General features: G+C 37.8%; 1 protein-coding gene across 1 annotated transcript in view; it reads left to right on the top strand.

The window, feature by feature from the left end:
* Positions 1 to 24102, top strand: part of EP300 (EP300 lysine acetyltransferase) — a 61574-nt gene that overhangs the window by 2351 nt on the left and 35121 nt on the right. Inside the window, exons 2-3 of the mRNA XM_005527651.3 lie at positions 13410 to 14068; positions 22660 to 22836. Of these exons, the coding sequence (XP_005527708.1) occupies positions 13410 to 14068; positions 22660 to 22836 (836 nt within the window). The remainder of the gene's footprint in view (positions 1 to 13409; positions 14069 to 22659; positions 22837 to 24102) is intronic.

Consider the following 24102-nt stretch of genomic DNA (forward strand, 5'->3'; position numbering starts at 1 on the left):
TATGGGGTTCTTTTACAGTTTGTTTAGAAACGAGTGAGTTATTTCTCTGCTATTTTTCTTTTTCCCTTCTTATGTGCAGTCTGCTTATATGATTTACTTTTTACAATCTTCTTCCTTACAGAAGTGTATCAAAATACTGCTTTTCTGATTCAAATAGCCCATCGGCTTTAGGAAAAGCAGCTAAAACCAAAATCCAGATGCCATGCTTGTAGCATAAGGTTTATTGAGACTCTTATTTTCTTAGAGATGAAATTTTATTTCACCTTATTTGCATTAAGAATCAATATGGAGTGTAGTTAATCTTGCATCTCCTGTTTCTTTGCTGCTAGACCAAAATGTCTGAAATTCTCCTGTAGTCTTAAGAGCTGTGAAGAGAAAAGGGACGTCTCTGCAGTCCTGCAAAGGTCTTTGGTGATGCTGCGAAGGCAAGCTAGAGCATGGAAATTTTAGGTGTCCCAATCCCTAGCAAATATGAACTGGTTGTTCTGGGAGGGGGGGAGAAAGTAACAAAGGGCTGTTCAGCTTTTTAATGCTTCTTGCGAAGTAGGTGAGTATTTGGTGTCATTCTGCTATGAGAATACTCTGTTACCTGTCCCACAGGAGTTTCTTTGAACTCACGTTAGATCCTATTAGCCTATGGGATATGGAGGAGGCCTCCTCCTGCCAGTCTGGTGAGTGGTGGCATTTCTGAAGGCACCAGTGCTCTTGTTCAATGCAGTTAACAACTGGCAAGAAAAGGAAAGAGTAGTTTTGTTGTTGGTGGTGTTGGGTTTTTTTGGTTGGTTTGGTTTGGTTTGTTCTCTCTGAAAAGCTCTCTTTGACAGTTAACACCAGGTTTTAATAGCAGGTCTTTGAGGAGTGGATGTGATTCTACTTGGGATCATCTCCAAAATTTTGATTTTGCCTTTTCTATTCTCGGCGAATGACATACTAGTTTCGAAAAATTTGTGACTTTTAGTGCATATTAAATACAGCCAATACTGTGTTGTAATTGGAGGACATGACTATTCCTTATATCAACAGGTCTCTAGAAAGAGTAGAAGGGGGTTGGAGAAACTACTCTTAACTAGAACTAGTTGTTGTCTGGTTTTGTGCTACATTTGGAAAACAGTGGTTAATTCAATAGTAATCACTTTTTGTCTTGATAGTGGTTATTTTTGCTCTGTTTAGAGAGGTGAAATAATATTTTGTGAGAAGTTCTGATACTTTAAAAATATGCAAGTTAAAGGCACATTTTGATTCGTATGTCATATGTATGCATGCATCTAAGTTTGGACATTTGTGATCAAATAAGGGTTGGATGTGAATGTATTTCAGTTTATCAGGTGTAGTCTTTCACAGAATACTTAGTCTTTAGTTGTTAACTTACTGGGCAGGTTTTTATAGTTAATAAATGAACTTTTTATAGTTTTGGTGAAACACTAGGGACTGGAGAGTTTCAGTAAGTTTCAGACAGTTTCAGTTTTTCCCAAAGTGATTTGGACTGTCATCATCTGACAGCAGAGGTTTATAGTATTGCAAGCACTTCATATGTGCTACGTAAGACCTATTAAAGAGTTCTTAATTTTCTGGCTATTTTTTTTTTTTTTTATTGCCAACTAATTATATGAATATGGGACAGTTTTACTTTCAGTGTTTTTTTAACATGACATATAATACCTATTTCTGTAAAAATCCAACCCATGAACTAATGAATGTATTTTGAGGGTTATATTTTTTCATTTGCTGCTTGCGACTGCAGTTTGTTTTGTCATACTTCTGTTGTGGGAAACAGCTTTAAGTTTACAATTTTTTAACCTATCTGCTAAATCTGCTTTGAAATAGTGCAAGCAGCTGTCATTAAGTAAATTCCACTTATAGAATCTTGTATTGTCCTCACTACTTGGATAATTATAGGAAATAAGTAACATGGTGCTTATGTACTTACTCAAGCACTCTTTTTAAAACTGTTAGATTCTCAGCACCATTAGAGGGAAGGAGAAAGAAATTTGCACTGTTCATGAAACTTTTTGCAGCACCTGTGCTTAGTGCTGTTTTTGCTGTTAACTTTTTGATTAGTTTCTTAATCTCAAACGTTTTAGTTTGTTAGATATGTAAAGATGATGATTGACTCCTGTTAAGTTATTCCCAAACTTGCTGATGTTAAGTATATTTGTATTGAAGACTAAGAAGAGTCTCTAACTCATGTTTTCACTGTAGACTTGGATGATACTCATATTCTGGGCCTGGAATACACTAAACTCTAACATTGGTGGCTTTCTTCTAAAAAGTAAGGAGAGATTGTCCTAATATGCTTGATTTATTGGCAGCAGCCAAATATAGCTGCATTTCCCATTTCTGTTGCAGTGCTGCATCTTCTGTCTTAAAAGTTATATTATAGATGGTTCATGTGTTCCCTGCTCAGGATTTCCTTTGCCATGGAACATACTGTGTTAGTGTGCTTTTAAGTTGCTTTATCAATGCCAGTTCACACTTTAGTAGAGCAAACTGAAATGTTTGTAGCACATCTTATAATAAATATTTTGAAGTAGTTTAGAAAGTCTTGGTACTTCCAATGTAGTATATTAGAATTTTTGAATGGTCTCATTTTTTCTTTAACGTTGTGTAGCTCTGGAATAATTTCAGAGGCAGGACTGTGTGGGATTCCCTTGAACTACACAGGTTTTTCTACAACTTTTTTTTTCCCCCCTTTCTGGTTTAAGTGTTAAATTTGTTGCAAAGAAGAACGGTAATGATCAATATACCTTGTCCAGGTCTTAAGTTTTCTGAGGGCCATTACAACTCTAGAGTGGGATCATCTGTTGGTAACAACAGTGACTTAGTCACACTTCTGTACCAGCAGGGTTACATTGGGTTACATTGATAGAAGATGAAACTGGCTACATTGCCAATGTAGCTCCTTTGCTTACCTTTCCGAACTGGTAGCGACATTTTTTATTTGTTTCACCTATTCTAACAAGACTTTCTTAAATATTGTATTGGTAAATTGGTGCATTTTAGTCCCCCCACTACAGCAGAATACCATGAGTGCATCCTGAGGAATTACCTCTTGGAATAAAATGAGTGAAAGTTGTTCATAAAGATAGATTCTTAATTGGATGCTTTAAATCACTTGTTTTGGGATTTTTTTTGGGGGGGGAGGAGGGGAAATATGTCTTTTTATTCGTGCATCCCTTAACTTTTCCTGCATTAATGCAGCTGTGCTGAAATTGTTATGTACAGATTTCTATGTGGTATATTCAGGGCAGGAGAGTTTAATTGTATTTTACAACATGCCCCCCCCCCCCCCCATGTACTTCTCTTGCTTAAAAATAACCTGTTTTGTGTTAACTGGGAAAGTGATTTGGGCTCTGGGTTCAGGACTGCTGTGTTTCTTCACAGAATAAAAATGGAGTACACCCCCTGCTGCAGTGTGTTTGTAGAGTATCATGTCTTTAGGCTGCTAGATCTGAAAATAAGATTTTAAGGACTTAGTGTTTCGGGCTTGCTGGGACACTGGAAGTCAGTTGTTCACAATTAGTTGGCATTTGTGGTATGTGCCTCAATATCCTTCAGTTTACTATACCTAAAAGTCACGTTTCTCTGCGCAGTAGCACATCTTCAATCTCCCTTGAAATATCCATCTTTTGTAAAGCCTGGATGTTCCTTTTTGTCAGGAGCTGTTTCTAACCTTTGAAATTTTACTCTCCCTCACATCAAAGGTCTAAGACCTGTAATGTAACTTCTCTTCTGGACTATTGCAGTTTTGACTGATTCTCATCTTTCATTTGTTCCAAATGGATCAGGATGTTTATTTTCTCAAAATGAATTGTATTAATCTTGCCTCACTGCCCTTTTCAAGTCTCTTTTCCAAGAGCTGTGTGGTTTTTGCTGGTGTTTGTATGTACTACATTTAAAATTAACAACTTTTCATCCATCTGTTTTCTAGCTAACGTTAAAGATTATGACTAGCTACATTTAACTTACAGCCATCACTTAAATGTTTTTATCCCTTCTTGTTAAAAGCCATATTTCTTGCTAGTTTTGCCTTAAAATGTCATATGATGGATAGCATATACTATAAGTCAAGTATTGTAGTGGTGGATGCTTGTGTGACAAAAATGAATGTCTTTGCTGTGTAGCTAAACAGGCTCTCAAAGTAACTGTTTTAGGAATAAACATAAATTAAGAAAATATAAGTCTGTGAGACTTGTTTAAAAAGTAAACCAGTCATTCCTATAGTGCTTAGTGATTTTTTTTTTTAAAGAAAATCTTGCAGACTGCTGAGCCTTGTAAGTTTCCAAAATGCTGTATCTATTCTTTCGTGTCTTTCACCATATAGACTCTGGCATAGGTAGGTACTTTTTCTGAGCAGTGTTAGAAAGGTACCTAATTAAAAAAAAATAAATGCTCACTCCAACACAAGGACCATACGTACCACGGTGTAAAACTGAGTGTTGAGCACTTAGCAATAAAAAGCCTTTGAGACTGGAAAACCAGTTTACAATTGCAATTTAAAACTAGATTTGCAAGTTTAATACTGCAGGGAAAAACTTCTGTTTGGGAAAACACTTGGGAATTTAAATCCTAGTTAAAAAAAAAATCTTCTAATTTTTACATCTTGTTCCTCACAGTCCTAGAGCAGGACTTGCCTTGAGTTCAGTTTATTGGTCACCTTTTGCAGAAAACCAAATTTTATCTGGGAAGGGTCTATCAGACTCTAGGTTTTAGTATATGTTTTTTGGGGATGTGGGTCTAATAAGATACTGGGACCAAATGCTGAACTTCTACTGTAGGAATTCTGATTTTTTTTATCTTTATAACTTGGAGAAAACCACTTTATTATTAAGTTTGAATTTTGTATGATTTAGTATGATTTTATGATTTTTTGTATGATTTTTGTATGATATTTTGTATGATTTTATTTCCTGCATCTTCTCTGTAGGCTACTTGATCATCCTCCAGGGTGTCACCTCAGTGTCTTTCTTAGCAGAAGCAGCCTTTCAGTGCTTGTTCCAACTGTGTAATGATTGTATTTCAACCTTTCTCATCTCTTGAATTTGTGCTCCTTCTCAGAGGGTTTGCCCAAAAATAACTTAGATTTATAATTTGACAAATTGGACTCATTTTGCTGCGTAGATTTCACTGACAACTAAACAATGCACACCTGTCTCCAAGGATTTTGTTTTTCTGTCTTCACTTAAACTGTAGCAGCAGGCTGAAGTAAAATACATCTGTCTCTGCATATGGTGGTGTGCCTGATAAAAAACTTCTGTGGCTGCCTTGAATTTGTAGAACTTAAACTAAGGCAGAGATCCTCCCCCTGAACAGTATCAGACAACCTATCATTCTCTTCCTAAACAGCAACAAGTTTTCTTTAAATGCAATAGCATATGAATGTATTTAAAGTTCTCTTAAAAACTCGATGTACAATATTCTCCTTCAAGCACCTATTTCTTCCAAATATTTTTGAAGAAAATTAGGAGTGTTGAATTTTGGGGGTCTCAAACCACAGTAACTTGTTGCTCCTGTAAACATACCTGACATCAAGCATGTGAAGTTGGAGACCAGTCTTAAGATATTCATTAAAAAGTGCAAGTTAGATACAGAACCTTGAAAAACAGGTTATTTTCTATTAGTGGTCATTGTGAGATGGGGCAGATAAAGATTTAGCTCTTTCCCATTTGATAGTGTGAAACACCTCTGTGCTGCCTCTTTCTCTGCTTGCAGAATCAAGATTTGGTGTTTCGTTTTTTTTGTAGGACTTCCAAATAATAATGAATAGACAATTTATCTTGCTTTAAGAGAGATTGTAACACTCTCCTACTGTTTTAATGAATGAAATGATAGTTATTTTCAGGGCTTTTTCCTTTTTGGAATCCTAATAAAAAGTAAAATTCCAGCAAAATGCTGATATACGGCTTGCTCAGTACAAATTTTGCTGAAGCTAAACTCCCTTTTACATGTTGCTGGATGTAATTTCAGTAAATCTGGACTATTACTGGTTTAAGATAATGAAGTCTGATCTGCTGACTTATGTTATTTTGTTCACTTGTATGTTTTTTGTACATAAGTTCAGCATTGCTTTTGCTTTTACTCTGGAGTAATGGGGAATGAACTCAGAAAAGTGACTTGACTTTTTGGTAATTGTATATGCAGATTGCATCATTTCAAAGTCGTTGTTAACTTGACAATGAAATGAACTTTACTATTTTCTTGAAACATTTGTAATCACTTTTAAAGTGGATTCAGTGTGTTCTGTGTACATGAGGGTGTTCCCATCCTGTCTACATGTACCCAGTTTTTGTTCACCAGCTTCTCTAACTTTCTAGACCTGTGTGAATACACAGATGCCACTGGGAATAAGAATACTAATTTAGAGACTTTTGACTAAAGTTAAAGGTAGTCCAGTGAAATTTATGTAAATAGCAACATGTTCATAAGGAAGTTATGATGGTTTGACTTCAGCATTTTGGAATTAAAATGTAAAAGCTTCATATTATGTGGGTTATCAGTGTTGGCAAGACAAGTACCGTTGTATAACAGCATGAATAAACAGGTACATACATAGAAATGTCTCTGCAATTCCTCCTTAAGTAATATTAAATCTTCAAACATACCCTATTCCTGAATTTTGACCCCAGTCTTTTCCATATGATTACACCACTTCTCTTTCCCTAGAACAATTACAATTATATATTCCAGACTCATAACCATTGTCTTTTCACTGTGGTTTTCTATGGTTAACTCCTGCTATCATCTGTATCTCTAAATACTGTTTTTTTTAAGAACTTTGAATATGAGACTCAAAAGTTTGTTATAAATACTATTTTATTCTGAAGCTGCAAAAAACATGCATCAATCAGAGTCTATTAAATAGTCATTTCAGTTGATATTAGTTTGGGAAAAGTATGACTTAAACTTGCAGGTTATTGAGACTTCACAAAATTAAGACTATTGTCCTTAAGCAAAAGTTCATGTGTTTGACACCAGTGTTTGAATAGAGATTAGGATAGCTTAAAAAATTGAGAGAGCGAAGTCCTAATTTTAGGACTTCAGTAGATGTTGAATGATATGCTGTTGCTGCTTTAGAATGATTTTTGTTGTTGCTGTTCACATCTGTACTTGCATTTATGCCTGGTTGTTACAAGTAATATTGGAATCATGTACATTCTAGATGGTGAATTGGACTTTGATCAACAAATGTTTAATCGTTTTTAAAAATATTTGTGCTAGAAATTGCTACCATAATGTGGCAACATATTTTGAGTCTTTGTGTTTGTTGTCTTCCAGGTGTTTTGAATAAGGTTTTTTTAATATGTTTTCTGTTTGTATGATTTACAGTCTCTTACCTCAAAACACAATGTTTCTTGATGTAGTGAAGAAATTCAGTTTTTTTTTCTGGATTGGCAGAGGAGGAAGATGGCAGTGCTTTCCCAGTTTCTTACAGGGAACAGAATTAATATTGAAGTCTAATGCTGAAGACTGTTACTCAAATAGCATAATACAGAACATGAATTCTCAGTTGCTGTTGAGCAAGAGATCACCTCCCATTAGGGTTTTACAGGGAGTGCTCTCTGAAGATTTTGGAAGCAGTAGCTGCAATGATGACTCTTGATATGTTAGGCTGATGTGGTTGTTTTGCCCTTTAATTTTGAATCAGTTCAGTAGATGAATTTAAATTAATTCTACATTTTAAGTTAGAACATTTTGACTGAGCTTGTGTTATCATTGGGTAATTGTGGCTTCATAGAGGATCTACATGAAAAGTCCCCTCTTTTAATGGATTTGATGGTCTGATCTCCAAAGTGCAATATAGCAAAGTTCCTACCAGGTTGGTGTGTGCTTCTTTCTTGAGCATGTGGATTTTTGTTTGGGTTTTTTTCTTCCCTGATAAAACTGCCTGGACTTGTCTGGCTTAATTTTCTGTCATTGTAGAGGCCTTGGGAATTGATGACTTTATTAGCACTTTGTTGCAAGTCTGTGCTTCACCTTTGCTTCTGAATTTTCATGGATAGTTGAGGATTAGAGGATTATCCTATTGTGTCTCCTTATCTTCTGTCTTTTTTTGGTTTTATGTTTTGAATTTTGGGGGGTTTTTTTGTGGGTTTTTTTTGGTTTTTTTTTTTTTGTTTTTGGTTTTTTTGTTTGTTTGTTTATTTGTTTTGAAGGCATTTCAGACAGTGTGCTTTAGGGCCTGTAATGCTGGTGCTTGACTGCAAACCTGAATGGCTGATTTCTCTGGAATACTGGTGGGATCTTCTGGGCACTTTCTCTGTTACTTGTAGGCCCTGTTCAGTTATAGGTAGCTTTTGTATCCTCATGCAGGGAAAATACTGACTTCAGCACCTTATTGTCATTCTTTGTCTGAAAGCATGGCAAAGGTGTTGTGTTTTTCATGTGGTCCAACATCATCTGCAGTTCCTGTCAACCCTGTAACATGCATGCATGCTTTGTATTCGGTGTCTGCTTGTTTCATAGTGAACCCAATGACTGTGATATAAGTTGATCCACGAAGAGGTTCTTTGGCTTCAGAAACATTTGTTTAAAAAGGTGTGTTCAGCAGCTTTCTAAGTTGGTGTGTCTCTGTTTGGAATATACTACATGGGAAACAGGAACAGGAGCTGTTGAATTTCTTACCTCTATGCTGGTCTGGCAGAGGTAGGCTCAGGAGTCCGTAGCTGTCTGACCTATCTGCTGTGCAGAGTTCTTGAGGTATGGCTGATCACACGTGATGCTTTTCCTTCAGCTTGTACCAGCTCTTCTCAAGACTGAATGCTGTAATGGCTTGAGTCTGAGGGTTCATACCTGTGAGAATAAAGTGTTGCTATTTTGTAGCTCGTGGGGAAGTTCCTAGAAAACTAGTATTGTTCACTGCAGCCTATTTGCTGCTAGGACCAGATAGTTTGCATACAGACAGAAATTCCTGTTTTATTCTGGAAGGTGAGTAAAGGTCTGTTCTCTTAATCCAGAAATGAGAAAATGATGGAATCCTGACTGTAGGCTATAAAGCATGTAAAAGAAACCCATACGTGCCACCTGAACACGTTGATTTCCTTGCTAAGTAGTTAGTATTGATATATTTTCCCTGCTTTGTAAGCACTGTCATAAATTGCTGCATTGCCTGCTTTGAGAGCTGTTGCATCACTGGTGCTACCAGGTGCTCTTGCAGTAAAACTAACTTGAAATAAATACTTTGTGGCTAATTTGAAAATTGATCACTTGATAAGACTCTGAAGTCTTATTGACTTAAGGATTTTGATTGCACACTCTGCATATGTATTAGTTTAAAGTCCATTTTGGTGCCAGATGGCTTTTCAACCCAGGCTGGAAGTTTCCTTGCATTTTGCAGATTTGACATTGTCAAAGGCAGACTTCTAGAAGTAGAATCCAGAATGAAGAAGACAATCCATAGTATGCAATGCAAGTTAGTACACTGATTTTTTGAAGTTGCCTTCTCACAGTTTAGGGCACATTTAATCCGGTCTAGCTGAACTGCCTCTGATAGAGATGGACCTGTTTCTACTGTCTTTTCTGATTTTCTCATTACAGATCTAATGTAGCCAGGGCAAGTTAGATCAGACTTTCATGACTCTTTTCTTTTTTTTTTCCTAAAGACTTGCTAAGTGTTCAGTAGTGGTACAGTTCCTAAATGGAATTATGCCTTTGCATGTTGAGATGATCACAGGTTAAGACTTTTGGATCTACCACTTAGATGTTGTTTGGAGGAGGTTTTGTTTTCTTTGCCTCTTGGGTGGTAGCACCAATCTATTCTATATGTTCGTGTTACCTGGAGAAAGAAATATACTAACAATACCGTAAACAGTATAATGGGGAATTGCTCTATGCTGCTCTACTGAGATCAGGATTTAGCTTTACCACTACCACTTCCTTCCAGTGTATTACTGGATGGTTTTGGGCTTTAGGCCAGATACTGTCTGTTCTGTTACATCCCAATTTTCTTTGTGTCAGGATCTCTAGAGATGATGAATCAGGTGGACAAACCTTTGCAGGACTAATCTTCCTCCTCTGCCTGCCCACAAGCTATATTTTGTTAGCGAGAAATCTTTGTGCATATCCTTAATGAAACAGATTGCAAGAGTAGCAGTGAGCTCAGTGTACTGGAAAGTCAATTGGTTCTCTGAATTCTTCTCACCATTGTCTTAAACTATGCCTTTGGCTCTTGTGTGAGTATATATGATCTTGTTTTCACATGGTTTGTGAGCTGCCTGGCCCAGCCTTGACTGTTTTTGGCTTGGTGATAGGTAGAACTCTCTACAGTGGCCTTTAGGGCACCAATTCTATATAGAAGACTGAAATGGATTGCAATTGTTAGCTATACACAAGGTCCTATTCTTCTTTATGATCATTGAGATTTTGTTTCAGTCCTGTATCAGAAAATTTCTGCCTCACAACAGTTGACTAAAAATGTTATTTTCATAGCTGATCAGACAATTTAAATTTTATTTTCTATATCTACTGGCTAAAGAAGACTTTGAATATTTATTTTTGGAAAAGGCTTCTAAAAAGAGCAAACTCACACCAGAATATTACATTCTTGGTTGTTACTACTTATTGTTCTTAATAGTTGACAGTATTCTTTTGCAATTAATTGTCTGTAGTATATTCTCTAGGATTAAAAAATCCTAGCAAGTTAGTTTTATGTGGAAAGTTTTATTGGAATGTCCTAGATGTTTTGATGTAAAGAACTAGTCCAATTAGGATTGTTTCACAGCCATTCAGGTTGGGGGTGGGTTTTGTTAATGTAGTTGGTGCTACATTGTGTTTTAAAGCATTAATAAAAAGAATTAATGCTACTTACAGTTTTTATGACATTTTTCTTCCTGTTCACTGATGTCACAAAATGACCAGGCCAAGGAGCTCAGATAGCTTGTACCCGGATGCTCCAGTTAGTAATGCGCAAGTAAGCCTTAAAGCTGGAATTATCTCCTCGTTTATTAAGAGGGAGAATTTCAAGAAGAGTGAGGTCTTCAGAGAAGCAGATTAATATTTTCTTGTGAGTCAAGATGATCAAAACTTTGTCTCTCAAAACAAGAATTGCACTGCCTCTTTGTGGTGTTACATCTGAAATCATCTGTATGGGTCTTCCTAAGAAAATACTGTGTGGTAGTTTGATAAACAAATTAGTTTTTCATATTTAAACGTTTACCAGTCATTTTACAGTTGGTTTTGTGAAGGGCTTTGTATGCAATGGTCTGAACTCAAGAAAGGTGAAGCGAGGGCTTTTGGTTTGGGATTTACCCTGTACTGGAAGTTGTGTTTGTTCAAGAGCAGAAATTCTTTGCTCAGCTACAGTCAAAAACTTGGACTGTGTGGGTGCTGATGGGGAGGTGTCTGGGCTGCCATGATGGTTGTGTTGTAGGTACAGGCTTTGTGCTGGGTCACATTTTTCCCAGTCACTTAACTTTCGTTTTCAGTTTTGTTTGTTCATCATTGAGGCCAACAGACTAATTTGTGAGTTTCCTGATCTTGAGTATCTTTTACTCCTTCCTCACTCATGGGCTTTTTGTCAGAGTGTTAGCAGAGTGTTTTCAGGATGTAGTGTTGCAACGGTTGTCTGTGAAACATGTCCTAACACGCTTCTTAAGGTGCCAATGGAAGCTGATTTAAGCTGTCATCAATTTTTTTTGATGGTATTCTCCAGTTTGTGGATCTCTAATTTGAGGATCTCTTCCATTAACTCTTCCCATGTTCATTAAAACATAATTAAGCTAAACACTGAGCATTGTAAGTTGGTTTTAGTATTTTTTTCTGTTTTTTGTGGAGATGGGGGGGGTGTGGTGTGTTTTTAGATGAATCTACTGACACACAACATTAAGTTCATAATTTTAGATGAAAGACAACTTGGACAAAGATTTATTCTTCTGATTGTTCCTTCACTTTTAAATCCTCAAAAATACCAGTCATGCAAAAGAATGATCAGTCTATAGTGTGTCTTGCAAAGCACAACTTCTAGCACAAGATAAATGGTAGTGAAGAATGGGCTACCTGCTTTTAATAGTTTAAAAGTTCTTTAATGGAAATTTTCAGTCTGTCTCTGGTGGTTTGTAGTAATGTAGAGTGTATAAAAGGAGTGTTAAAATCCCTGTTGTGGTGTACCTGCATTCTTGCCAATCTCATACCCTATTTTCAGAATTCTAAACTCATAATCTTATAGATGATAATGGTTGTGAAGTTGTAGGAACTCTCTTAGTCCAGATGTTTGGCAATTTGGATATAGTATCATGCGAAACATTTTAAACATAAAGAGAAGATCCATAATGCTGATGAACTTTTCTGACTTACATACTGTTCAACTGTAGTCCTTTTCCACTAATATTTGGACCATTTGGATCTTGACCTCCACTGTTTCTGATTGTTGAAGCCAAGGCTGCATTTGAGCTTTGCATTCCTCACCAGATACTCATTGTTGGTGAGAACAGCACACCAGCTCCTCTCTCACTTGGAGAGGGAAATTGTCATTAATGCATGTCAGAAACCATAAGCTTTCCAAGTTATTTTTGGTTTAACTACTGTAGATAAAGTAGACCAAGGTATGTACTACTACCGTAGGCATACCAGCTTCTTGTCCTTTTTAGAAAATCGATTCTGGGAACTGGGAATGTGATATTCTTGTATCTATATATTCCAAGTAGCAATCTTTCGCCACTTAGTTACTTTTCATGGGCTCTTGAGATGGGAATTTGTTTTTTCATCCTGGTGTTTTTCACAGCTTTGTGGCAAGGAGGGTTACTTTGTTTTTTGACAGCGGTTGTTGCGGGAAGATACCGGCTTACTGAATTTCAATGAAATTCGGCAATTCAATGCTGGTGATGACTGCATATGGAAGAATAAAAATAAACAGCTACCCAAAAAAAGAAACCAAAACAACCAACCAAACCAAACACCAGAAAACCCAATTCAACATAAAACCCTATAACCAAACCTCTACTGATTATTTTATAAATAGTAAACTTTTTAAAAAAAATTATATTTCTGTATTAATTGCTGCTGTTCCAAAAGTGACAGAGCTTAGCAAAAGTTATAAAGACAGTGTTTTTCCATCAACCTGCTAATTCTTTCTCATAATTGCTCTTTAATTCCACTGGCGAACTCAGAGATTTCTATACGTATTTTTCACTTCCTCCTTATTGAAATTCTGAAGTTGAGAGATAATAGGCTGAGCTATCCAGTGATCTTTCAACACAAATTGTAGAAGGCTGAAGTAGAATGGTTTTCTCTAGTTTAGACCCCATAAAGTTTAGAATTACTTTTATCTTGATGAATTAGATAGCTTTCAGTAACAACTGATAAGGGAATTCTGTTCAAATTTAAAAGGTCAAGTTTCGCTAGTTACTGGAAATTAAAAAGTAGAAGCTTCAAGACAGTTAATTACTCTGACTTCATATACAATCTGTTTTGTTTTTCAGATTTTGGATCACTCTTTGATCTGGAACATGACTTGCCAGATGAACTGATCAGCTCCACAGAACTTGGACTCACCAATGGTGGTGACATTAATCAGCTGCAGACCAGCCTTGGCCTTGCACAAGATGCTGCCTCTAAACACAAGCAGCTGTCTGAACTTCTACGGGCTGGTAGCTCCCCAAATCTCAATATGGGGGTTGGTGGCCCTGGCCAAGGCATGGCCAGTCAAACCCAACAAAATAGTCCTGGAATGGGAATGTTAAACAGCATGGTGAAAAGCCCTATGGCACAGGCTGGTTTGACTTCTCCCAGTATGGCGATGGGCGCAAATGGACCAAACCAGGGTCCTTCTGCTCAATCCACAGCAGCAATGATGCCAACAGTGAACAGCCCAGTTAACCAGCCTGGCATGGGAATGAACACAGGGATGAATGCTGGCATGAATCCTGGGATGTTGGCAGCAGGCAACGGACAGGGGATGATGCAGGGGCAAGTCATGAACGGTTCCATTGGAGCAGGCAGAGGGCGACCCAATATGCCGTACCCAAACCCAGGAATGGGCGGTGCTGGCACCTTGTTGGCTGAGACACTGCAACAAGGCACTCCACAAATGGGAGGGCAGGCTGGACTAAGAGGACCACAGCCTGGAGCCATGAACAAGGTAAGATAAGCTAAACTTTATTACTTTTCCTCATTGTTGACTTTGTTTAGTAAAAGGAATCCTCTGCACTGTGGAGTCTATAGGGTTTTTTCTTTAAGAATCCTGTATGGTGGATTAAATAGTTTATAAAGTGCTAAACTGGAATTTGTGATGGCCATAGGAAGCAAAAATTGAATCTTGCACAATAAGCAAGACTATGGCTAGATTAAAAAGCCTATTTTAGCAATCTTGTGACAATACTGATTATCCATAACACTGAAAAGTAACTTAATTGTATTTTATTCTGTTTTACGCTTTGTCTTCAATTGTATTTTTCCATCTAATGTGATGCTGGTATTGTGAGTGTGATGGGAATCCATCAGGACGTTTTAGATGTTGTGGTGCTTTTTTCTGTAGGACAGTTATTGCAAGTATTTGTTGTCTGAGATCAGCTGAGTTGTTTGTGCTGTAGCAGATGCCAAGACGTGCATGCAGGTTTGAATTAACTGATGTACTCACTGTATGTGTTGGGTTCTTAAGACTCTTAATCTGACTCAGTTCTAGTTTTAAAATTCGCAATGGCTTTGTCTATTGGAGAGTAAACCAGAAAGCTGGGAAAAAAGAAATTAATACCAAGAGGGAAATAAATGTGCTTCTTGGAAGAAAATTGTTGTCATAAGTCACTGAAAAGATGAGAGAAGACCTACTGGTTTAACTAGCAAAAAGATGTCTGAATTTAATTTTTGTCATGCACAGTTAGGCAGCTTAGAGTAGGAGCCATTTATTCTCCAGTATTCTCCATTTTTTTGTGTTTTGGTCAAAAGCCTAGAAAACACTTCAGTGTTTTAGTTCACTTTAAATGGGTATTTTGTGTTTCTTGGCTAATGAGGGGAGAGTTCTTTTTAAGTTCCTTTGCAATACCTAAATCTGTCTCAAAATGCCTAAAGTCCACTTGGAGGACTTGGAATGATAAGTAAGAGTCTATAAATATATTTGAAATGTACCTTAAAATTATGCTGTGTATTAATACTTTTGTCATGCTTTAATATATTAAGCGAAATTACTTTTGTGTCTTGTGAACATTAATTGTGAAATTCTTTGATCTTAGTTGCCATATATATATATATACACACACTTAGTAATGAGTTGGTTCTGTGGTCTGGTCATTTCGGGTATTTTTGCCTGATAGGAAAATGATTCAAAGCTTGATTACTAAAGTAGAAATTTTATATGCAGCTCACAGTGGTAAGAATTATGTAGCTGCTTGAAGTATTCTTGCATTGGAATTATATAACACCTCATTCATTATTCCTTGATCAAAAAAAAATTTTGATCTTTAGAAAGCTATCTTCAGAGGTCAAAAATGGACATATTGAGTGTTTGGATGAAATGCAACTTCATCCTTACTTATCAGAGCTGAAGTAGAGTTATGCACTATAATAAACTAATTTATCTAAAAGTAAAGAAAGGACATAAAATCAAGCTTTTGACTGATTTAGTCTAAAATTAAATAGTCTTCTTTCCTTACTTAAATTCCAGAAGTTCTGTACATATAAATTAAGGACACTTTATGCTTTTGAAAATATTCAGACCAAATACACAATAACTTCTGTTATGAAATTCATAGTCCCAGACTGGTTAAAAATACTTGGGGGTCTTAAATTACTGATAAAACAATCTTGAGACTTTTGGAGTTAAGCATAGTGGGTATAGTGCTCATAAAGGAGTTGAAACTGTCGGATGAGAGAGAACAGTCTGAAATGGAGGCTGAAATTCCAGAATGTCTTCAATTGGTTTGGTTGTTGGCAGGGAGCCTGTGTTTCACTTCATACAGTAGTAGAGTTAGCAAAGTCTGACAACAGTAATGTCTGACCATTTTATCTCCCCACCCATCTGCTTTTAGGTTTTTCCACCTACAAATCTTCAAAAGTAGATGAAAACAGAGGACCTTAAGCAAAGTGTTTTTAAAAGCCAGTTTTTTAATTGGTAAATTCAGTAGCATGTTGCTGTTAATGTGGGAGTTTGTTTAATAACTTCTGTAGGTTTCCTTCATTGCGGCAAAAAATGGGCATTATCCAGAAGCTCTCCTTCAGTAGGAGGAAAAAAAAAACCAGACGAGATGCTTCGGTTATGATTGTTTAACTTTGTGTTAGCTTGCCAAATGCATCCCCTTTAGGTGATGGAAGGGTTCCTTCAGAGAGTTCTCTCTCAATGAAATAGAGGGGTTTTGTGCAATGGTTTGTATGGAACAGCTTAGGTTTCCTGTGATGTTGAATAATTGGGAGGGAGGATGTTATGCTCTTCTAACAGGAAAGATGAACTCCAAGGGGCTAGTCAATTTGAAAAAGTGAAATTAGTTATGTTTCTGCTTTGTTCTGTTATCCTGTGGAGTTACTGAAATTTTCTTCCTCTCTTCCCAAAACATTGACTAGCAATAGAGTGGAACACTTTTGCTCGTTATCTATGTATTTCCAACCTTCTCTAGTTGTGCATGTTACTTTTAGGACTTTAAATCCCAAATGTCACTGTAAATTATTTCTATTCATAAACTTGTCCTGTCACAATCTGATGCTTCCATCCTGTGGTTAAATGCTGTAGTTTTCTGTCCTGATGTTAGCAGTCACCAACATATGAAGGAGCAATTCTGTCTGGATGCTGTCTCTGTGCCAGTTGCATGACAGGCTGTGTTGAGAAACTAAACCTGACTGAAATTGAAACTCAGGTGGTCATTAAAAAAAATTAATTTCAATTTTTTTTCAGGTCCACTTCATGCTCATCAGTTGGAAAGCTAGTATCCCTGTGTTAGGGAGGGGATTTTTTAAAGCAGTTGATCTTGCCTGTCAGAGGGGGGTGTGAATCCTACGTTGGTGACAGTTCAGGCATAAAAATGCCTGTGAAAGTCTACCCTGAAAGGATGTGTTAGAAGTTTGGAGGGGATGGAATTGTAATAAGTTTTGAATTCTTGATAGTTTTTTGCTTTCTATGTGCTTGGTTTTGTGCAAGTTACGAGGGTAACAGGCATGCCTTTTACTCTTGAAATAGTGTTTTGGAAATCGTTTGTAATGCTTGGGTTCTGTCATCATTTAAGTATTTTCCAGGCATTTTGTTTCACTAGATAGTTTTACAGCTTTGATTTAAATGTGAGCAGGTAACTTATTACAAAGCTCGAATTTGCTAAAAGCTGATTCATGTTTCCGGTTTTGAACCATTCTTCATTTGGAATTTTATCTAGTTAAAACCTTTGTTTTGTTTTTCCACTGGGTTCTGTTGAGAGTGCCCCATTAGGGTCTTAACTGTCCAGCCTTGTATGAGGGGAGGAGGGTATTTTCTGTATGAGTTGCTCTATGCATTTTTGTCATAGCAGTGCTCTACCACAGAGTGCTAGACCTGACCTTCAGGTCACTGACATTTCCTCTCTGATTTGAGAAATTCCCTTACTCCACTAACAAAGTGGATGTGTAGGCAGTTCAGATTAGTAAGGGCATTACTACTACCTCTGCTATGTGAGCGTTTCACTTGAAACGTTTACTTCCAGTAGTAATTCTTTGTGACTTGGTTTACTCTTTCAGTAAGTACCAAGCTATCTGCTGTTATTTGCTTTAGCAGTTTAACATGTTAAGAAGATTCAATGGCAATATTTTACAAAGACAAACAAAATTTGTCAGAATCTCCTTAACTTCCTCTGAGCTGAACAATAAGAAATTTCATAATAATAAATTTCTGTTCAAAGTTGAAGGGATTGAAGATTTCACCCTCAAATTGTGAAATTAGGTTAAGAAAATAAAAACATCATATATTCCTTAGTGTTAGCATATTCAGTCTCTCATTTTAGATAGGTGGTAAGTGTTCTTGGTTGCCTTTCTTTTTTCAGTAGCTATTGGATTCAACAGTAAGTGTATCCATACTGTTGAGAGTCTGTTACTAAGCATATTATATGATCAAGTACATGAATCTGTTCAAAGGGTAGTGTGAGTTCCAGTCCTTGTCTTTCTCTTCTTTGGTAAACCAAGGTGAAAAAAAGAATAACTGCTCACTGTATACCAGAGTAAGAGAGGAATATTTGTTTATGAGGGAAAAATGAAGCAGTGAAGACTTGGAGTCTAAGTTTCTGGAGTGGCATGGGGAGTTTCTTGCAGAAATAGTGGTGACATAATGCTGGTGTCCTGAAATAGGCATCTTAAAATACTATGCAGTTAAGTGCAAAGAATAATAATCAATAACAGTCCTTGGAAGGAATGCAGCAAACACCACTGGCAAAATGTAGTTAGGGTGTGCTTGAGTTCAGTAATGCTCTACAATTCAGTAGAATGACACTAGGAAGTGATGTACAGTAAATTCTTGTTTTTAAATACACAGCTGGAATTTACTAAAACTAAATTTCCTGTTTGGGTAAAGTTAATTAGCTTTCACTTGTGAACCTGTGGATATGGAAAGATACTAGATATTATCAGTATAGCCTTAAACTAGTCCATGCACTGCAGTTTCCCTGATAGAGATATACATAGTTGATGCTGTGATACTGGATTCTTTGAAAGAATGCTATTAAAACTTCATTCTATTTGTTTACTTTTCCACGCTTATGATTATCTTTGCAAATCTAAAAGCTGGTCATGGTTCAGTACTACTGCAGATATCTATCTGTCTTTCAAATGTAGAAATGTAAATTAGACAGAATAGTATGTAGAATGTTAATGACACAGTTGTTCTTACAGAGAAACAGTAGAATATTTGCAGTGTCTATGTGCATACCTGTAGCAGGTATTCATTTTCAATTTGTACTCTGTGGTATTAACCAGAGTAAAACCAGAAGCAGAGTTAATCACTTGACCTTCTTCTGAACTGAAGATGCATGTGTTTCATGGCATTAGAACAAAACCTTGGGGAACTTCCTCTGCTTTTGTAGTTACTCTTCATAGATTGGGGGGAGTACCTGAACAGCCCTGTCTGATGCTGCTTGTAAAGTACGATGTTTCCTGAACTCGTGTCATCTGTGGTGAGAGATACACACCTTTCACCAATCTGATATTGACAGCCCCTGCTTCCCCTGGATGCAGGCAAGTCATGTTGTTTTCTATTGTGTATATAAAAGGTAGAATAATTTAAGATCACCTTTGCTTTCTATTAGCCACCTATCATCATTTTCTGATCTTCCTTGTTTTCCTCTTCTTTACTGTCAATTGGATTTCTGTCGGCTCTTCCTTGTGTGCAAGTTCTTGCATACGTGATGTAATTAAGTGGAAGCTGTGAGGTGAGGAAGAAAAACTTTGGATGAATATGAAGAGAAGTAGGAAGGGGGCAGTGAGAGGAAGTGGTGGCTAGGGGAAGAGTAAGTAGAGGTTGCACTTGCTGACTTGTAGCTCTAATTAAGCCATTGGATTGTATTGCAGATGAAGCCTTGTACTTCTCTTATGCGGTGGTACTAACACCACCTTTCTTTAGCTGGTTCTTCTGCACTTGGTTGTTTATCTGTCCCCTCCCAAAGATCACTAATGTGCTGATGAAGTGTGCATCAGTCTTCCTGGTTGTTGCCTAATGATAAAATTATACAGGATTTTGATCTTCCTTCTGTAGTCATGAGGCCATACTTTTCTTCCTGTTACATGCTTTCTTTTATTCAAGTTTCTCAACATGTCACAGCAAATAACATGAGCATGCTCCTGCTTCTTGTGCAGGATCACAAGGCCACCTTGTGCCAGGTGGAGAATCTCCCAAATGACCCTTCTCTTGACTCAGTCTAGAGGGGCATGCAGGTGGTTGCTGTCAGGTTAGTCTATGATGGCTAAACTGGGGGACATTGCTGTGAGGTTCAGTTGAGGATCTGGCAGGTGTCAATCTCACCTGGATCAAGTAATGGCTGCTGATTTGTTTAGGGAGGCCTTGAGGAATTTGGTTTTTAGCATCTTAGGTGTTACTTGGGTGTCTGGCTTTGAGTCAGTTTGGTGTGCTTGCCTGTCAACCTGGCCTGAGCTTCTCTTGTCTTTGCCTCTCCACCTAAAATGGGAGAATATTACCCAGTAAGGAGCAGCTAGGCTGAGCTGGGCAGGTGGTGTTCTGCTGCCAGGTCCCTTGGCACAGTGGGGTGGAGGTGGAGGGGAGCCTTGTGTTTCTGCCATGGAGAGAGTCTTGTTGGAGGGGACTGGTCTTGCAGCCCAAACAATGCCAATGGCTGATGCTTGAGAAAGCATCAGAGATCCTTGTGCTGAGCCAACTTGATGAGTAATTTGAAAATTTTTATGAAGTTTATGAAACTTCACATAAAGTTTGTGTTCAGCTTTGTTGCAAATATAAATGTTGATTGGCTTGGTGAAACCTCATCTGTGAGTTTTATTAGAAAGCTGTTCTGGGTGACGTAGCAAAAGTGTCTTTTTAAAATCTAGGTTTGAGTTTCTTACCCTGTAGTCAGGACAGAGCTGGCTCACAAGGCCACAGTTACTCTGAACCCTTTGATATCTGTTTGTGAAGTCGACAATTGTTAGAATTGGGTGTCTTGATTTCTCCCTGTAACACCAAGTTGTGAAGATGTGCCTTCAGCCTTTAATTCTGAATTGTTTAGTTTGTTTTTTAAGGCTGATAACAGCATAAGTTACAGAAATCAAATGGGGCTGCTGATAGTGATAGCCAGCATAGTCTGTGCTTTGGCGTACTCTCAGATGTCAACTGACTTTGGGAGCTGTGATTGTTAATGAACTTAAAGCTTTGCTCAGAAATTTATGGTTTTGGGGATGTCCTTGCTTTCAAAACTCTCTCTGGAGTTTTGAGATCCCCTCAAGGGGATCAGGCTATCTTACAGGAAAACACATCTTGTTTTCTAAAGGGACTAATCCTCACTGTCAGGCCTTCACTGAGCCTTGAAAACCTGTCTGTCAATTTGAGATGGCTGTGACGATGCAGAATATTTCTGAAGGTGTGTTTGCTGGCTCCTTATGCTTTTCTTCTCCCTTTGCCTTCTGCTTAACTTGCACATAAGGTCTTACAAGTCTTCTGAGGGAGAAGAAGGAAGACTTTAGGTCTTACCTGTCCTGGTTTTGGCAGCAGCTGCTTCATTGGCCACCATTGGTGTATTCATTGTGGTCGAGACATGGCAGTGGGAAGGAAGGTTTTCAGTTCTGCTTGATCATTACATAGTTTGTTTGTCTGCCATGTGTAGAGATTCTTTTCATTGCTCTCTAATGAATTACTGCTGTGTGATTATGGTTATTGCTTATGTGTGGAGGAGGGAGGCTGTCCTCAAGTGAATTCACTTGCGCATATCAGATGTCTAAAGTGGCAGGTTCTTTAGCGAATTTTGTATTCCTTTTCCTGTAGCTTGAGTTTGATCCTGCCTTATTTTGTAAATGCAAACTGAAGGCTATTATAATGGATTGGAGGCTGTTAGAGTCTGAAAAAGGGAAGTGTGACTAATTGCAGGTAATTTCAGGGCATGTTGGTTACTTCTAGTGCAGGTTGAAGAAGCTTGGTGAGCAGAAACAAGGTGTTTCTCCTAGGGGAGGATGCTTTAAGAATAAATGTAGAAGTGATTAGAAACAAGCCTGCCATAGGAGTTAAGTTCTTCTTTGAATGCAGGAAAATGCTTTGAACCAAAGAGCATCAAGGAGACTGGACACTGTCTAGTCAAATGCTAATGTAAGTTGAAACAACACAGCTCTTTAAAGTATTTTTGTGCCTTTGTTTTTGAGTTATGGCTCCTTGAGGATCCTGCCTGAGTAATGGTGAGAACATGGTAATCTTAACGAAAATCTCCAGTTTTTCTCCTCTGTCTAGTTCTTTTGGTCCTAGAAGGCCAAATTTCCCATGGAAAATAAATGGGAATGCAAGGAATGGAAAAAAATGTCAGAGGACAAACAACTTTATTGGCAAAATTGCTTCTTGTTCTTTAGGTTCTGGGCATTCCAAGACAACAAATGGTATTCTGGTATGCCAGAACTGTTGAATATGGCTTGTATGAAACTTTAATCTATTTCCCCTGTGGGTGAATGGTTCAGTAGATTTGTTTTGTTTGCAGACTTTCTATCTGTCCTCTCCTTTGACCTCTAGTACTGCAAATGAGTTGGTGTGACTGTGAGGTGTTACCTATGACTGTGGTGTATGCTTAAATTGAAAATGGTTGTGTACTGATAATGCAGGCATGCATTGTTATGCCTGTCAGGAGAGGAGCTGTGGGAGTGCTGGCAGTTGGGTAGGATGTTTTTGGGATAAACTCTGCTGATATGAATGAAGATGGTATTTGTCTCCACTTGGAGTCTGCACAAATACAGGAGGGAGAGCTCAAGTCTGGAAGAATTATGTAGTCCATTGTACAAATCTGTGATTCAGAAAGGTGAAATGAGAAATCTATTGAACCAAATATTTTATAAAGAAATAATTGGACCACTTCTGTCCAGTCAGGTTCAAATATTGCTAAATTAGCTTTATTGTGTTTACAGGACCAGTCTAGTTGAGGAGTTTGTTGTGTGATGGGTAAATCTATGAACATGAAGGAGCAGGGGAAGCATGTGGATCATTATTGCATTGCAGCCATGGCTGTTGTTCTTGCTTCTCTGAAGTATAAATTTGCCTTTTACATTGTGAATTTAAACTATCTGACTTAAACACCCTATCATTTTAATTCCTAGATGGGAATGATGAGCAATCCTAGCCCTTATGGCCAGCCCTATAGTCAAAATACTGGGCAGCAGATTGGAGCCGGTGGACTTGGCCCTCCAATGCAGAATAAAGCTGGACTGCAGAATAGCTTACCACAGTTTCCAATGGACAAGAAGCCAGTTCCTGGAGCAGGAATGCCTAATATGGTAAGTAGAATGAAAAGTGTTTTCAGAAAAGGTTGTGGTAAAGAGGAGCAATATGCTCTGGTCTTGCCACATTGTAAGTTTTTAGCAGCTGTCATACCCAGTGTGAATATGTGCTTGGAGTCCACACAGAATGCACTTGTTTCAACCCCAAAGACTGATACGCAGGAGAGGGCCGAGTTGTGCTTTCTGTGTTGATAAACTGCATCTCCACTCTTTGGCCTTCAAACCCTGTTAACAGGGAAAGTGAAATGGAGCTCCTTAACTGAAATGAGCTCTGCAACCTATTTGGACACCTCTGTTCTCCTATCCCATCCTTTCCTATGTTGTTGCTGTCTTGGGCCCCTTCTCCTCAGAGTATCTCTGTCTGGAGAATTGTTTTCCTGCTTGTACTTCCTGATGCTTTTTGGGAAAGAGAAGTGTCCCTTCTCCAACAGATACTACCTATGATAGGGCTTAGAAACCCCAGCCATGTGTTCATTCTTGTGAACTTTACGAACATGCACAACAGTCCTGATGCTGGAGGTGATTCCCTGGCAACTGGGATACCTTGATACCCTGTCCTTTTACCTCCACTCTTACTACAGCAGGACTTAAGGAAAGGGGAAGTAAGAACGGTGGGAAAAGTGGATGACCCAAGCTTGTAAATGCCAGTGCCTCACCACATGCCTTAATATTGGATTCCCTGGCTTGAGCTTAATGCTGATGCCTCATTTTCAAAGTTAAATTTGTTAGGGGCATGACATGCAACATTTCTTACAGTTTTTTTTCCCCTATATATATATATTTATTTAAGAAACAAATTCATGTTTCTGAATATAGCTTGTGTTTCTCTCTGCTTCAAATTTTACTCCCACACACCCCCTGGGAGGGTCCGTCTATTTATCTTAATAACTGTTGCTGAAAAACCATTTCTAGTTAACTTTAGTACCTTTAAATTAAAAAGAGCTGTATCCTGTGAGTTTTATTTAATTTTTTTTTAAGTTGAGCATGAAATATTGGAAGATGAGCAAACCAGTTGGTTATATGAATCAGTAAAAAAGCAGCCAAAACTTGTTCAGAACCCCAGCTGTCAAGTTTGTGTTCAGTGCAGAGCATATAACTCTTTTGAACTGGTACCCAGCTGAACGTAGGAACTTGAAGTTGTTGCTGTCTCAGTTGTTGTTTAGAATGGCAGGCTGTGAATATTTGGATATTGGAGCATGCACAGACCCTGAGAGCCCGACTTAATTGTAGTGAAGTCGCCTTGTAAAATGAAGGGTTAATGCT

Source organism: Pseudopodoces humilis, chromosome 5 (assembly GCF_049639895.1).
Source record: "Pseudopodoces humilis isolate 2021_Gansu_Grassland_sample_001 chromosome 5, ASM4963989v1, whole genome shotgun sequence".
Classification (NCBI taxonomy): Eukaryota; Metazoa; Chordata; class Aves; order Passeriformes; family Paridae; genus Pseudopodoces; species Pseudopodoces humilis.